Source organism: Thunnus thynnus, chromosome 16 (genome assembly GCF_963924715.1).
Source record: "Thunnus thynnus chromosome 16, fThuThy2.1, whole genome shotgun sequence".
Lineage (NCBI taxonomy): Eukaryota > Metazoa > Chordata > Actinopteri > Scombriformes > Scombridae > Thunnus > Thunnus thynnus.
Genome location: NC_089532.1, coordinates 11,180,046 through 11,196,367, shown reverse-complemented (window position 1 = coordinate 11,196,367; position 16,322 = coordinate 11,180,046). Strand labels below are relative to the sequence as shown.

The 16,322-nt window shown below is 37.9% G+C and overlaps 1 protein-coding gene across 1 annotated transcript; it reads right to left on the bottom strand.

The window, feature by feature from the left end:
* Positions 1 to 3,034: 3,034 nt before the first annotated feature.
* Positions 3,035 to 13,802, bottom strand: zgc:101744 (Receptor expression-enhancing protein 6-like). Its single transcript, XM_067613959.1, has 6 exons — positions 13,695 to 13,802; positions 13,476 to 13,608; positions 7,834 to 7,927; positions 5,992 to 6,130; positions 3,942 to 4,110; positions 3,035 to 3,734 (listed from the first exon to the last, which is right to left on the bottom strand). The coding sequence occupies exons 2-6, from the start codon at positions 13,588 to 13,590 to the stop codon at positions 3,697 to 3,699; spliced, it is 555 nt and encodes a 184-aa protein (XP_067470060.1). The 5' UTR covers positions 13,591 to 13,608; positions 13,695 to 13,802; the 3' UTR covers positions 3,035 to 3,696.
* Between the last annotated feature and the right edge of the window lie 2,520 nt (positions 13,803 to 16,322).

Sequence of the window (16,322 nt, the reverse complement as noted above, 5' to 3'; positions counted from 1 at the left end):
TAAAACAGACTTCCTCTAAAAAAGATCTCCTTTCATGTCCCGGATGAATGTAACTGTGGGAATTTGACCTATGGATCCAAATACAAAAGGACAAAATAAAGAAAATTACATAATAATAACAAACTGCACAGGCCAGCTAATCCTAACATTCACGTGTAAATCCACAATCTAATCATATGACATTTGTAATATCTAAGAAAGCTGCAGGTAATATATATATATATATATATATATATATATATACATATTGATGGCCCCTGAGGAACAAACCACACTGAAGTAGCCTAATTGATGGAATTAAATTCACGGTCAAAAATGTAACCCAAGCAGAGCCCCATTTCATTTTCCAAATGATTTTGTCGATGTTTCAGCCACAGTCAAGTATGTAGTAGTTACCAGATATCTCCAGGGCCGTGGGAGATTTATGCCACTTCCACTTTGGCCCACAGCTGCAGAAATAAAAGGAAGGCTAAATCTAAAGTGAAATTTCGACTATAGACTAAACAAAAAAAAGATCATGAATCATCTGACATCTTGCCAAAACGAATAAAGCACATGGTAAACCCACATCAAGTACGTACATAAATAATGGTGACATAAAGGCAAAGTTTACACTAAATCGGGCCTAAAACTGTATCAACCAGATGCTATAGAGAAAGGGTCTGATGATATAGTAAAAATGTTTTAATACATGTTTTGTGTTATAAATACGGTCGTGTGTGAAGTCACCAAAAATCTCTGCTTGCCTGATCCAGGATCAGCACCACGGACAGCGACCTAATATTGTTTCAGCACCATGGAGAGAGCCTGGAGCCAGAATTACAATAGTAAACGTGTAGGCTACATACTGTACCATACATACATACATAATAGAGCAAAAAAACACGCAATGGGTGGAAAGGAGGAAAGATATCACTAGTTCGGAATATAACAGCCCAGTGTAAGGAGACCCAAATGAATTCTCAGCCAATGCCGGCAAAAATTTGAGAATTTGATTAATTTCGGTTATTAATATCATCAATAGGGCTTAAGTGTGATAAAGCTTCGCCCTGGTGCTATTAAAGGCCTCTGGTCGAGTCAAACCAGGCCTTGTTTTGAGCTGTGTTTGTCTGTACGTGACGGACTCGCTGTATGACTCACCAACCAGACAGCCTTGTGTTTGTCCCCCTCTGTCGGTGAGTCGAGGAACTGCACGAAGTAGCAAACTGGGCAGTGATGGTCAGACAAACAGACATGGTGATTACAAGTAGCATTGATTGTTTTAGTCAGGGGGGATAATGAGCATGAGATCAGGGAGGAGCAGCATAATGCAGGGTAAGGCAGGAGAAAAGATTATGCAAGCACATGCAGATGGAAAGTCAGCTTGGACTAGGATGAAGAGGGAAGAAGAGACTCAAATGAAGACTCACGATTCAAAACAAGGCGAGTCTACTGCCATGTTACCATTTGATTATCACTAAACACAGGACAGCTGAGACTGATGGGAAAGTTTAAAGATCAACAAAGTGACTACAATTCAAGGGAAACTCTGAATTGAGACATTTACAGTTTTGACTGAAATATTTCACAAATATCATCCTCCTGGTGGCTTGAGGAATAGTCATTAAGATTTATCATCTGGGAACCAGGAATATTTCTACAAAATTTCATGCCAATTCATCCAGTATAATGTGTTGAGATATTTCCTAGGATATATGAAAACTCTGACCTGCTGCTGGCGCTAGCAGCAGGTCAGGATGTCAGGAGAATCACCAAAATCACTTGGATTTATCCTCTGGGCACCATGGATATCTGTACAAAATGTAAGTCATCTAATATTCGTCAAGACATGTCACTACAAACTGAAAATGCCAACCAGCTGGTGGCAATGGAGGAAAAGTCAGAGGGTCATTAAAGTCAGTGGAATTTATTCTCTGGGGGCTATGAATGTCAAATGTACCAAATTGTGTCTCAATCCACCCAGTAGTTGTTAAGATATTTCAGTCTGGATGTGGCCAGTGTGGCTAAAAAGCAGCTTGTAATAAAACAAAAAGACAGCTGTTGGTGTTTGCTGTCATACATTCACTCCCTTCCCTTCTTTGTCCCCTTCTCTTCTTCTACTGCCCTAACTTGGCCATTCCAGACCCCCTCCCTTAATTCAAGACCTTGGTACAAACCTCAAAGCAACACAATGCAATAATTGGTTTCTGTGTCCCATTTCTGTTAAATCAATAACCTGTTGGCCACCGGTGGCTGATGGGATACATAAACACCCAGCAGACATATCTTCGCAGCAGACATTTCCAGATGCCTTCCTCTCCCTGTGGCGGTGCACCATTTCCCAAGCATTTTATCCAGCGCACTAACACAAAGGGTCTCCCATTCAGAGCCCCTCAAGCGTGAATACAGAGCCAAACACAAATTAAAGCGTGGGTGGTTTGGCTGTCTGAATGCTGGTAAAAGTACTTGAGGGTGACAGGTCAAAAGATCAAGTGGATACGTAGGATGTGAGAGAAATTGTGCATGGCATTAGTATTTTCCCTGCAACAAAAACACAAACATGTCCTGCTATACCAAATTAGAAAGAATACCAAATTGAGAGATGAATTGAAAAGAATCTACAGCTGCAAAATCTGCAAAACTGGTTGCAAAAACTTGAATGCTTTAACGTAATTTTGTGTTTAAAACATTCTTGAATTCAGAGGTGTTTAACAAAGAGCTAAGTAATTTTTAAGTTACTGATACAGTGAGATATTTGGGTACCATTTACAATAACTGCAGATAAAGTTCATTAAAAAGAGAAAAAAGAAAAAAATTCAGTGCTGCAAAATTAACTAGAACCAAATCCGCAGAGGTTATGGATCCAGAAATACAATTTTCTCAACTCGCCACTGCTATAAAATACAATTACAGAAATCACTGGTGCGTGAACATTGTAATTTGGACCAAATAAAATCCAATTTCCCACTTTGTGAGGAATGACACTGCTTGGAGAGAGAGCCCCAGAAGAAACAGAAATACATCTGAAAGTTGAAAGCCAGACACAAAGATTCAGTACAGTTCATCATGGTTCCAGTTTTATTGTTTCATCATAATTAGATGATAATTTAAGACATATCAAAAGGCAGAGGTTGTCCAGTTAAAGCGTGGAGTGAGAACTTCTCCTAAAGCTCAAACAGACTTTAAATGCTGCTTGACACATATGACAATAAGGCTTTTAAGAGCAAGAAGACACTTAATGACACATAAAAGCTCCATTTTTGAGTAATGTTAGAATATGCCGTTTATGATACATCTCAAGGCAACTTGCTTTTGTAACCGTAGTGTTATCTGTGTGTTTTCAGTCACAAATGGCTCAATTAGACATGCACCTGAATATTATTGACTACACCTCCAGTGTTGCCGAAACCTGCAGGTGCACAATCATAATTTTTGCTGTCACACATTTCATTCCATCCATTTTGTCACACTACAACAAAGAAAATAAGCTCACATAAATAGGTCACAGTTGTCTGATTGTCTTGGCAGTACCGATGGCAGTGAACTGATGTGGGTGATCAAATGAGCTTTTATTTATTTTCACGGGTGTGAATCTTTGGTTCACTAAACCAAAAGCCAAACAACAAACACATATACACTCACTCATTCACTCATCCAGGAAACACATACTCACACACACACACACAAACACACACACACAAGGTCTTCCCATGTTTCTTACTGGTCCTTCTGATGGTTGAGGACCTGATTAACAGCTGAGGGAATAAAGAGACAAGACAAAAACAACAATATTAATTTGCAGAAAGGAAAAAAAAAATCTGTTTACTGTGTTTGTGAATGTATTATTTCAATGTGAATCCAAGAGACGATGCTCAGATTTGCCTGCTGTGAGAATACTGGTGCTGCAGTACTTATACTATGTGGATGTGGCTGTACTGGCATGTACACTGCGGCTGACTCACCTTCCTTTGTGACGGACTCGGTCACGCTCTTTGCCTTGGCACTCAGATCGCTGACCACATTGTCCATGGTAGCCTGGTGTTTCAAGAAAAATGGCCGGATCACACGCTTGTACAAGATTTCAGAACCGTTCCACGTCACCGGAGCCATGCACCAGATCAGGAACAAACACTGAGGAGAGAGCAGAAGATATTATGCTAAAAAGGGACATGGAAATATTTGTCAGCACTGCATGTGTTTCAAGCTAATTGTCATCATCATGATGCTTGCTTTGGTCAAAATGGTATGATTTAGATGAATAAACTTAATCCTGGTGAAATGTGCTGAAATAAACAATTTGTCATACTGTGCAAAGGGAGACTGTAAAGTAACACAGACCTGTTATGCAACACAACAGTAGGCATGTTAGTAAAATCATAAAACTTATCTTTACCCGATTAATCTGAAAACCCCACATATTACAGTTTTGATAGTAATCTTTGTATATCTTTTTTTTTTTTTTTTTTTTTTAAATTGAGCAATACAAAGAACTGAAATCTAGCCATGTTACTACTGTATATTCCTTAACATACTGTTACGACAATAATTCAAACTATTACAAAAAGGTACACAGTATATTATGTAGGCAGAATTCCCTATATAATTCCCCTTTTTTACCCTCTCCTCCAACAAGAGGAGCGTTAACAGTTGTACTCCTTTCATTGCACATGAAACCATGAAAGGGTGATGATTAAACCGATAAAAAAAATAAAAAGGGGCCAGGGGACTTAGTCTGGAGTCTGTAGGTAAAACCTTTAGTGAGTCAAAAGGTCGCCATTTCCTAAATAATTTATCAGAGCTGCGTATCACCTCATCCCAGATCTTTGTAGGAAATACATAATATCCTAAAGCGACTGAGAAATGGTTGTTTGAATTGTTTTGAGATAAAACATGGCATCTTGCTTATAAAGAAATACTACAAATACTGCAGTAAAGATGCATTTCTTAATTATAATCTTTATTTTGGAAATGATCTCAAAATAGTCATGCAAAATACACTGAAAACACATGTGGCCTAAATTACACTAAGTATTATAAAATCTATTGCACCTGTCCTTTACACCTGAACATATGTCAGAAAGCAGGGCTTTACACAAGTGAACTCTGAGTCCATGTCAGGCACACATGGTGTGAAGCTTCTTGTCTCAAGTGGCTGCTGGTTCAGTAGCTGTAAAGGTCTGGTTCTCTTTTTGTTTGTGTCATTTGTTAAATAAATATCCTGTACAATGCTGACAATAATTATTATCAAAACTGTAATATGTAGGATTTTCCTCATTTCCTCAGGCTAAACCTTGTTTTTAGTATTTTTGTTAAGATGTCTGCTGTTGTATTTTTGTGTTACATAACAGGCCTATGTTAATTAACATCACTCACTGCACAGTATGAGGCAGTGTTTATTAAGCCGATTTCTCCAGGATTAAGTTTATTTGTTTATTCAAGTCAAACCATTGTAATGAATCAAGTAATAGTGAATATGGCGATCAGACAAGAAGATCTGGATAGTGAGGTGACCGAAACATGGATATGTGGAGTCACTTTTCCTCCTAACTCACAACTTTACACAACTACTTCTTTTTACTTTAATGCTTTTTTTCTCCAATATTTTGCTGGTGTTGTCTCACCACCGTTTGCAGTTTATCATAATGTTTTGGAGCTGTGAGTAGCTGCATTTCCTTTAAACTATGCATTCTGTGACAATAATGTCCATCAATTGCACACTGGAGAGTCAAGTGTTTTGAGTATACATACTGACTTTTTTGAGTATACTGAATTTAGTCACTTTTCCAGTGTGAACACACTACATAATCAAAACCTGCTTAGAATTATAATGTAGTATGGAATTTGGACACAGCAGTTTTTTGCATGTCTTCCTTGTTTTGACATTACATGAATTGTCCACAAGAGTGTGCTGTTGGCAAACTACTATATACAGAGGCCCAAAGACATCAACCCCCGTGATCAACATAGTATGACTGTACACAAAAACACTCTGCAAACTAATGGTCAAAGTACCTTGCCAGCATAGTAAAAGGGGAACCAGAAGAGGAAGATGTCAGAGAAGAACTCTACGATGCTGAAGAGTCCATAGACAACCCAGTAGGTCAGCCACTGTGTGTCATCATCCTTATTGTTGCTCTCGATGGCCTTAATGCTGAATTAACAGGAGGACAGGTTTGATTCAGATGGTTGATGAGGACATAACATAAACAGTACAGAAAGATTTAAAGTCACTAATTGAACATTAGAGTGCATTTAAAGGTATATTGTGGAGTTTTTTCTGTTAGAAGGAATCAGTGTGCCAAAAAGAGAGGACAAAAAGACAGGACTTTCAAATTTTTTCATCAAGTAGGAAATGTATACCATGTGTTTTTTTTAGGCCTGAGGGATACACACAATGTGAGTAACATTCAATGTTTGACAACCTGTTTGCTTATAGTAACAAGACAAATACCCTACAGCCATGCTAGCAGCTCTGTGAGTGGCATCAGCATCATAGTTAATTATGTTAGCAAGCTAACATTTTATAATTAGAAAACATAGTAGGTACAGCTGAGGCTGATGGAAATGTTAGTAGTTTTGCAGGTATTTGGTCATAAACCAAAGTATCCGACAAACTGAAACTTTGACCTGATGATGGCACTAGCTGTAAAGGTAGGGGGATTCAAAAAAGTGATTATAATTCATCCTGAAGGGTCATGAATGTGTGTACCATTTTTAACTGTAAATGCTTCCATTAGTTGTCTAGAATTTTCACTCAAAGCCATAATTGTGAACATCATGGTGGTGCTAGAGGAAGAGAAGTCAGTGGTCATTAGGATTCATCATCTAGGCACCCTGGATATCTTTACCAAATTTCATGTAAATCTATCCAGAAGTTGTTAAGAAATTTCACAGGTTATTTTCTAAGGTTGCCTTGTCTTTTTAGTACAAACTTATTTTGTTTTTTGTTTCACAGACAGTATTTTCCTTACTGGGCTGCAGAGGAATGATATTAACACAAAGAGAGAATTTTGTACAAAAAAAGACAGCCCAGAAGGAAATAACCTTATGGTCAGTAAGGAGAGGAGGAATGATTATAGTGACCAGTAAATGTTATATACTTATGGGCATGTGAGTAGTGTATTATCAAGAAATTATTTAGGAAATCTGAATCTGTCTTTTGAACATAAACAACAAAAACTTTTTTCCACAGCAGACATTTTGACTTTAAACAGTAGGAAATGTGCAGGTGTTCCTCATAACATTAACAATGGCTCCATTGTACTAAAGTGTCCCTGTAAGCAATAAAAGTGTGACAGTTAACCAGCATGCCCAATAACAGGATCATAATTCAGCCATCATTCATTTTATTATTTACACCTGTGCTTTTTACTACTGTGACATGTAAAAATGTCTTCAGTGAAAAAGGCTTATAGGAAGCAGAGGTGAGGTACAGATAGAAAAAGATGTCCAATAAGATAAGGAAATTAAAAGATCTATTCTCAGTTGTAATACTGAAGACAAAATAGGCCTTTAATATAACATTAATAATTAACAATGGCTGCATTTCATTTAGATGTGTCAGTCCCAAAGCCCTGTTATTGTGCACGCTGACAGACTGGACAGAGCCATAATTATTGTTATTAGATACACCTGTGCTTTTCCTGCTATGGGAAGCCAAAATGTCTGCTGTGAAAGGGGCTATTATTTTTTGCTTTACAAGTGTTCTCTTGTTTTTTTTACATTACAATAAGTGTCAGTGAATTTAAGAAATATAAATTTACTTTGGCTTATCACTATTTAGATATTTTAAACGCATTGATTTCATGCATTTTGGTTTGGCATTCACTGAAATGAGCTCAACTTCATACGTACGAGAAATATGCTGGATAGGCAAAGCCAATCAGATTGCAGAGCAGCGAGGCTCCGTATCCAAACAGCAGATACAGTCCGATAAAAGTCAGAGCACCTGCAGAGGGAAGAGAGAGAGAGAGAAGAGAAGCAGCATTGAGGAGAGGTTGAGGTTATCCATTTACTTGACAAACACTTCTCATGTCAAGCCACATTCGTTTGTCGTCAGCAGAGTGTGTCTGATAGCAGGATGTCGGGACAGCACGCTACCAGGATTAGGAGGAGCGCTAAACTCAAGTCAAACACTGATAGTCAAATCCAGGTGGTGGAAGCTCGCACAGTCATGTGAAACGCTTCAGCCTATACACCTCGACCTAGTGAAAGATTCCACAAATGCCTTCAGTTTTCTATAAGTCCAAACACAACTTGTACTATGTGTATTGAAGTGCAGTCTACAAAGCAACTACAATGGATGCTGACATTGCATTTGTGTACATTTCTTTCTTATTTCTTGAAAGACATCTGTGTAATGTGATGCCAAATATTTATCATGTTTTACTTTACAAGGCAATGTTCTGAATTACACACACACACACACATCAAAAACAATCTGCAGGACAATCAGCTCTGTATGAAGTGAACTATATGCTTCTTATTCCTAACAATATTGATGTAGCTGCATTGTTTAATCCTTCAAAGGCTTATATAACTTGCTGGTTAGCTGACTTCACAGACAAACACACTAACTGCTGTGTGTCAGCTATTTTAGCCGACTTATTTCTCCTTTACTGATTCATTTTCAAAAGTGATACTAGCGTGTTTTTTCTAAACGTTTGATGCTAGTTTTCCATTTTCCTCAATGAACTTTAAGGCATAGATAACTTCAAATCTACAGAACTTTTCCAGAACTTGTGTGTGAACTCTGTTTCCATGCAAATATGAAGTGAGGACTGGTTTATGGCCAAACAGGGCATGACTGTCTAACCCTCGAGCAGCTGTATGCCATATGAACATTAAAATGTAGGCAAAACTCAACTGTTGATATCAACCTCAACTACCATAAATGCCATAAACATAATGAAGTCACACAGGTATCCAAAGCACTAAAAGCCTTTTATAATGTTCTTACTTTTGTCCTGTAGCCTGCTCTTTACATCTCATTTGTTTGTCCAAGCTCAAACACAAATATCCACACAATTCCCAGCTCTCTCCTAATGGAGACAAAACTGGAAGAACTGGTTGAAATGGAAGACCCCAAAGAGACAACTGCTGACGCTGAGGTCTGCACAGCAATGATTTGCATAGGAAAATAATTGGACAGTGATAAATAACGAAAAAAGCAAACTGCAAATTCATGGACACATATCTTTTTGACTGACATTTCAAAACCTGCATGCCATCTGGCTCTGTCCTGTGAGTAACCAACTCGTGAGCTGCTCTAGGAAAATGAACAATGCATCCAAGTAACACAGAGACTCTACAGCCTTAAATGAAAACACGTGTCTTTCTCGTGGAAAAACTGGAAATAAGTGCACGAAAGCCACTGCGCAGTTGTGTAATCCTGTAATGTAGGACTCAAACTACTCATTACAGAGCTTCAGGAGTTGTAATTCAGCAGAAAATCCAGTTCCACTTAACATCAAATTATCACAGTAACCCATTGTTAAGATCACAGTGGGTGAGGGGTGGAAGTTGACTTTAAAAACATGTAACTAACAAACGGTCACTCACTCAGAGAGTTTGGTTACATACACAGTGGAGATAAGACCTCTCTGCTCCACTCAGCACATTACTCTTCACACTTCAGAGTGTCACAAGAGTCAGCATGAACTTGAGACGTTTCTCAGCTCAACGGAGGACAGTTACACTGCTTTTTAAATGTGTTCGACTTACTTGCCCGGATCAATGCAAGGTACAATAAAACAATTACAGTGAGCCATCAAGGAAGAATTTATTGTATGCAAGCCGTTATCAGCGTGTACACGTTTGTAATGAGCAAGCAACGCGGCCAAAGTATCAAATGAATTGCTGCTGCCTCACTAACAAGCTAACAAGACATTTCTAGAAGCAGGACAGGACATGGTATAATTTGTCTGCTCTGTCTGGTTCTACCTTCTGCTAAATACAGGGTAGAGACAGGTCAAGTGGTGTTTGCTTACAATCCTCGGTATTTGTTTTGTAAGCCAGTTTGGTGGTGTGAGACTCTGTGGACAAAAACATGGAAGTATTGAAATTAGATCTGACTGAGCTTGAACTGACACTAAAGCCGGGCTCAGACTTCAGGAGTTTTGGGTCGATTTATCCCAGAGTCACACCTCCAAACAATTGGAGGGGAAATCTGATCTGAGAAGTTGGTTGGTGCCGATGTTCAGCCCAGATTATCTGGTAATGTTTACAGGTCCAATCTTAAACCTCCAGAGCTGCTTGCAGACTTGTCGGGGCTGCGCCGATCATTTCAAACATGTTTGATATTTAGGGTTTAAAATCTGGATGATTACGTCACTATTTTCTGAGGGGGACCACAATAGCCACTGAGAGAGAGCACACGGTGTTGCCAAGCAACAGTAAACATTGAAGCCCTTGAGGCCAACGTTTGCTAGCATACTATTGTTGACATATTAAAACTGACAGTTAAAATCTCACGTCCAGTTCTCGCTGAAGAACAGACAACCCGTGTTGACTGCATCTCCCCAACCTTTTTTTTTTTTTTTACATCCAGACTCTTTTAGCCTTCTGCTTTTGTTTTTTCTCACTGTAAAACATTACTAAAGCAAGTTGTTGCACCATGTCAGTCTCCATTTTGTTTACATCTGCTTCCCCATGAGATCACGTGAGATCATGTGAGGTGGTGCATCATTCCCTCTGGCACGATAATCTTCATAATATCCTGTAGTGTGTGATGAGCCATTATTTTTAAATGAGTCTGCGAGAACTTCTGGATGTTTAAGATTGAATCTGTAGACATTAGCAGATGATCTGGGCCGGACATAAATCAGCCCCAAACTCCTGTAGCCAGTGATATGATTAATGTACTTTGGGAAAGGTTAGTCCATTAATCTGCAAATTAGTCACTCGATTAATCAATTGTTAGACAAAATGTCAGGAAATGGTGCAAAATATCCATCACAGTGTCGCAGAGTCCAAGTTGACATCTCTGAATGTTTTGATTTGTCTGACCAACAGTCCTAAAATACAAAGATATTCAGGTTACAATAATAAAAATGCGGCAAATCTTCACATTTGAGAAGCTGGAAAATGGACTCAAACTATCCACTCCAAATCCATTATCAAAATTGTTGCTGGGTAATTTCCTGTCGATCGTCTAATAGAGTGATCAACTAATACTTTCAGCTCTAGTTTGGAAAGTGTGTTCCCATTATATACTGCCACAGTGCACTTAACAAGTTTATTTTCAGCTGTACAATGTGTTACATATCTTGGTAATCCTTTCACGACCAAATTTAAAGAATCCATATCAAAAATGTTTGTTCAGTATGTTAAAAAATGAATATCTGCTGATATTTTGCTATCAGATTTTTTAAACTTTCAAATATCACTATCCGCCTCCAAAATCCAGTATCACACAGGCTATAATGTTGGGGCCATCTATATTAAATGCTATATTTGAACCTGCACACCCTCACTGAAAATATCAAAAATCCTCAGGGTTATTTGCAATCATGCTTGTAATCAACATCTGATATCATGCAGCTAAATATAGACGAAACGTTTCACATTCAGCAATCAACACATTCAGAAATTAATATCTTCCGTGACCTTGAAAATGGTTGTATAGATGTGTACTCATGTTAGGGTTGTGTCCACACATCCAATGTAGATGTGGGTTTGAATGTAGGTCACCGTGGCTAACATGCTTCCTGTAGCTAAGTGGCATCATGGGTAAAATGATGACTTCGTAGCCTGAGGTGACAGGCCTTTATTGACTTCTACTGTGCAAACTGACTACAAGTTACTGTCAAAACACAACTCCTAAAAGCTAACCGAGAGCAGCGGCCAGTTGAATAACCAGTCATCCTAGAATCCATCTCCGCCTTGCTCTGGATATTTCAGGATGTGATAAAAATACCCCCCAGGACCAGCTGTTGATGCCCCAGAGAGATTAGAGGTAGTAGAGGATTAGATCAATTTCAGCGAGGTGCAGACCAGTGTAGAGCTGCAAAGATTAGCCGATTAATTGATTAATTGCCGACTATTTTGATAACTGATTGTTTTTTTAAGAAATAAAAAAGTCCAAATTCTCTGGCTCAAACTTCTCAAATGTGAATATTTTGTTTTCTTTTGTCCTTCATGACAGTAAACTAAATATCTTTGGGTTGTGGACTGTTGGTCTGGATAAAAGAAGATATTTGAGGATATAATCTCAAGCTTTGGGAAACTGTGATCATCATTTTATGGACCAACCACTAACCAATTAATCAAGAAAATAATATAAATGTATGATTAATGATTAATCGATAATGAAAAGACCAGGGTATGCTTCAATGCTTGTCCATCAAAGTTAACACACGTCGCACAGCTCTTCTCTACTACACCATGCTTTATTTACCACGTTTTTGTTTATCATGCCTTCATCAGGGTTGTGTGAGAGATTGTTACCGATAAAAAACCATAGATACAAAGTCTACAAAACAAAATTATCATCATCCTTTTGAGAATATTCTCACGCAAATACAATATTTCATCTTAACCCCTTACTGGGGTTAATTTTAAAGTATTTTTTTCAAAACACAGTATATTTGTAACAGTTATGAATAACTCAATTCATAGACAAACCACGGTTGACCCATGACACATCCATTTACTAAATTTCCAAATGTTCTCAAAAGAAGTCCTGCTCCTTGAGAACAAGTATAATCCAGTTAAACTCTACAGTTACTAAACCAATTCCTCATTTAACTTTCTTGGGTTTAAAGTGCCAATTTTTTAATCCAGAACGCCTGCCTCTTAAGGAACAATTTCTCTAAATCTCACTCTCTCTTTGACAAACACATTTCCCATATATCAAATTTCCATAAAATGTGCTGCAACTGGATATATCTTTTAAACAATTTATGGTACTTTTATATTCCATTATTCTTTGCTTGAGTCCTCTTGATGTTTTTTTTTTCCCTATCCTTTTCCACATGGACATGCTAATAAATAAATGATACCATATGTTGCATGAAATCTCTCCTAAAGCTTTTTTTTTACTTAAAATTTCAATCTGGATTACCTCACACACCATCCTAATGAAGGCAAAGCAGGCAGAAGTGTTTGGTGAATAAAGCGTGGTGTAATTAGGATTATATAATCAACTCTAATCTTGTAGCATAAAGGTCTGAGCTGGCTGAACTTTGCTATCCAAAGCTTAGAGGGGCAATAAAATGAGCCAACAGTGCCACATGATATGAAATGAAACTGAGAAAAGTTGAGTAAGTTAGTGATGCAACAGTCTGCCAGCAGCAGTTTGAATGGTAATTTAATTTCAGCTCAAACAGCTAACGTTGACTTGTTTGCTGAACATGAAGAAAACCGTTAAGACGTTAAAACCCTAAACGACCTCAGTTTTTATCTTCAGCATGTTAAAAGCACAGTCAGACATGGTTTTTTTTTCTTCTTAAAGTTTAACAGTGGCCTCCTTTCTTCCCACCGAGCTGCTAACATACCCAAGGCGATGTACTCTCTCTTCACTCCCGTTTTTTGTTCCGCCGTTGCCAACTGATCTGTCACAAAGTTCTTCTCATGGAGCAGAGTCACGAAACGCTCCTTGAACTGACTCATTTTCGGGCCTTGCTGAGCCTGTTGACCGACAGAAAAACAATGCAAATGTTAAACGTGACGAAGCTTGAGGGATTTGTGTTAAAACATGGTGCTATTTTACTGACCTTTACTTGTTAATTCGCCCGAAAACTTGCCGCTGGACGGCCGGCTGGCTGCTGCTGACTTGGCCGAGCTACGGTGACAGACAGCGGGGGAGGAGCTTGAAAGACGTCCGCTGACCAATCACAGAGCTCCGCGGAGTAACGTCCACTGCAGCAGGTAAATAAAAAAAGGTTTGTGCTGCACATTGATCATAGATTAGAGGTTCACATATTCTTTTCAATGTCTTAAAACAGTACTGACATATCCATATTTAGGCCTACATTGAAATGTTTATTGTTTGCTGAAATCATTCTTAAAACCCATTTCATTTTTACAGTTTTTCTCAATTGCTAAGACACATTTATTGAAATTATGCTCCATTTGCCAAAACTCTAAACACAAATGCATAACTGCACACATCTTCACAAATTTCAAACAAAAAACTAAACTCTCCACTCAAAACCGTGTAATCGTACATCTAAATCAAACTTTGCCTTCAGACATCACACAAACTCAAATACACAAAAAAGCCATCACACACTGGTGAGATCAATTCAAAACACAACTGTTACTGCAATGAATGATGGCGCTTATGGTTTTCCTCCAGAACAACCTCTTTATATGATGAACCCCATATAAAGACACAACACTTGTATACAGTTACAATTTTGTTTATTCCTCAATGTACTGTGATAAATTAAACTGAGATTGAGTGAAAAAGTAAATGTCATGTAAAAATATGCAACTGATAAAGTAAAATAATTTCCATTTTTAGTATTTACCAATACTGTATAAACCAATAAAAAAACAAAAAAACAAAACAAAACAAAAACTGTTTGTACATAAAGAAAGAAAGAAATCACATTTATTCTGCCTCAGGTCTTTGTGAATCCATTGTTCTAAAACAAGTGAAGTGATCTGTGACCCTGTTATTTATCTATCATGATGTTCTGATTGGTGTGTGAACAATTTTGACTGTGAGTCTTTCCACCTGGGGAAATTGTGTGTTAATTGAGTTCCAGCTGTGATGACTTGAGTTAATGATATTGAATGCCAGTGCTTTCTAAATGAGTGAAAACAGGAGAATAGTGTTTATAGTTTTGGGAGATGGGTTTGTCTATTGATAGACTGTGTCATGGTTTGGGATGTTTGGTTAATAGGCCCAGTTATAATGTGCAAGCGATTGAGAAAAATTGTAAAATGATGTCTTTTGCACCTTGGGGCTACCATACAGAACTCTTTTATAGCTTTTATCACCAATAAACCAACCAAGCAAAGAAACAAACATTAGGCCTTTCGTTGATCATTAGACATATTGTGAACTGAATGTGCACAGTCTACAACATTACAGTTTTTTCACGATTAATTACATGCATGGTTCAATACTGAGTATGCATCTTCAAAACTCTTCACACACAGTCAAAACATGGACCAAACTGTGATGACATTTGAGTTGCTTTAACACAAAAAACATTCAATGTCCATCATACAACCTTCAAATTTTCTGAATACTTTTTCTCACACAAACAACTGCAGCCCACTGTGCAAATGCTAACGTACTCACTTCAAAACTCTTCAGTTTCTGCTCAAAAACTAACATATATTCATATGGTCAGACCAGCAATTGCCAAACCACATTGAGATACATCTGTATTCAATCACCCCCCCCCCCCTCACAAAACAAGGAAGATTGTCAAAATAAAGTCCATTGAAACCTTTCCTGCTGCATTTTCTGTGACTCGTTCCTGCAGAATACACTGTAGTACATACTTGAGGTACAAATCTCACTATTTTGTAATGAAAAGTTTGTTTACACAATATAGACATTTTACAATATAAACAATTAAGACACAATAGAAATTAAAAAAATAGAAAAAATGATGCAGCCTGTTGTGTTTTTTTCTTCTTCTTCTTTTTTTTTTTACCTCAGTGTTTCTGACAAATGAGTTGTTGTCAGCTGAAATCAAGTGTCAGTGTCTGCTGTAAAGATTTGTTTTTGTGTCTAAAATGAATTTTTGAAGATGTAGACTCAGTATTGAACCATACATGTAACAAGTCGTCAGCTGATGGAGTTTGCTTAGTTTTGGTGGAATTTTGGATGTTAAAGTTTCAAGCACTTTCTGAGCAGTTTAAAGACTTCTGGTAAATGTTGGCTTACAGTAAAAATTGAGGGTTTTCAATTTAATTCTTGACCTTTGAAACAACAGATGAAACAATCTCCCCTCAAGGTCCATTTAGTAGCTGTTTTCGGGGCTTTCAGTCAAAGTACAGGACTTTCAGCAACAGACTTTCAGATGAAGATCTCACAACTGCAAAATGTAAAAAAAAATCAGGAGCAAAGAAACAAGCTTCAGAACAGAAAAACAGCTTCAATTGTTAGTCAATGTAGTGGCGTGGAAATGTCAGTCAGCCACTTTGGGCCAGACTGAAATATCTCAACAATGATTAAATTGATTGCCATGAAATGATACTCATTAAAAGTCCCCTGAGAATACTGACAGTGATCTCCTGACTCTCCTGTAGTGCCCCCATGAGGTGGACATATTTGGCTTTAAATACATTAACAACTATGAAATTTGGTTGCTGTGAACCTGGACTGTCAGCAGAGGGCACCCTGCATCCATTTATGAGTACAGAGGGTTTAAGGGAAC

What these genes read in the sequence shown, in the direction of transcription:
- zgc:101744 (XM_067613959.1), bottom strand. Translation starts at nt 13,590, where the DNA reads ATGAGTCAGTTCAAGGAGCGTTTCGTGACTCTGCTCCATGAGAAGAAC. An exon ending in GCCTATCCAGCATATTTCTC is followed by an intron (nt 6,131 to 7,833) that starts GTACGTATGAAG and finishes CTGTTAATTCAG; the next exon opens with CATTAAGGCCATCGAGAGCA. An exon ending in CGAGTCCGTCACAAAGGAAG is followed by an intron (nt 3,735 to 3,941) that starts GTGAGTCAGCCG and finishes TTATTCCCTCAG; the next exon opens with CTGTTAATCAGGTCCTCAAC.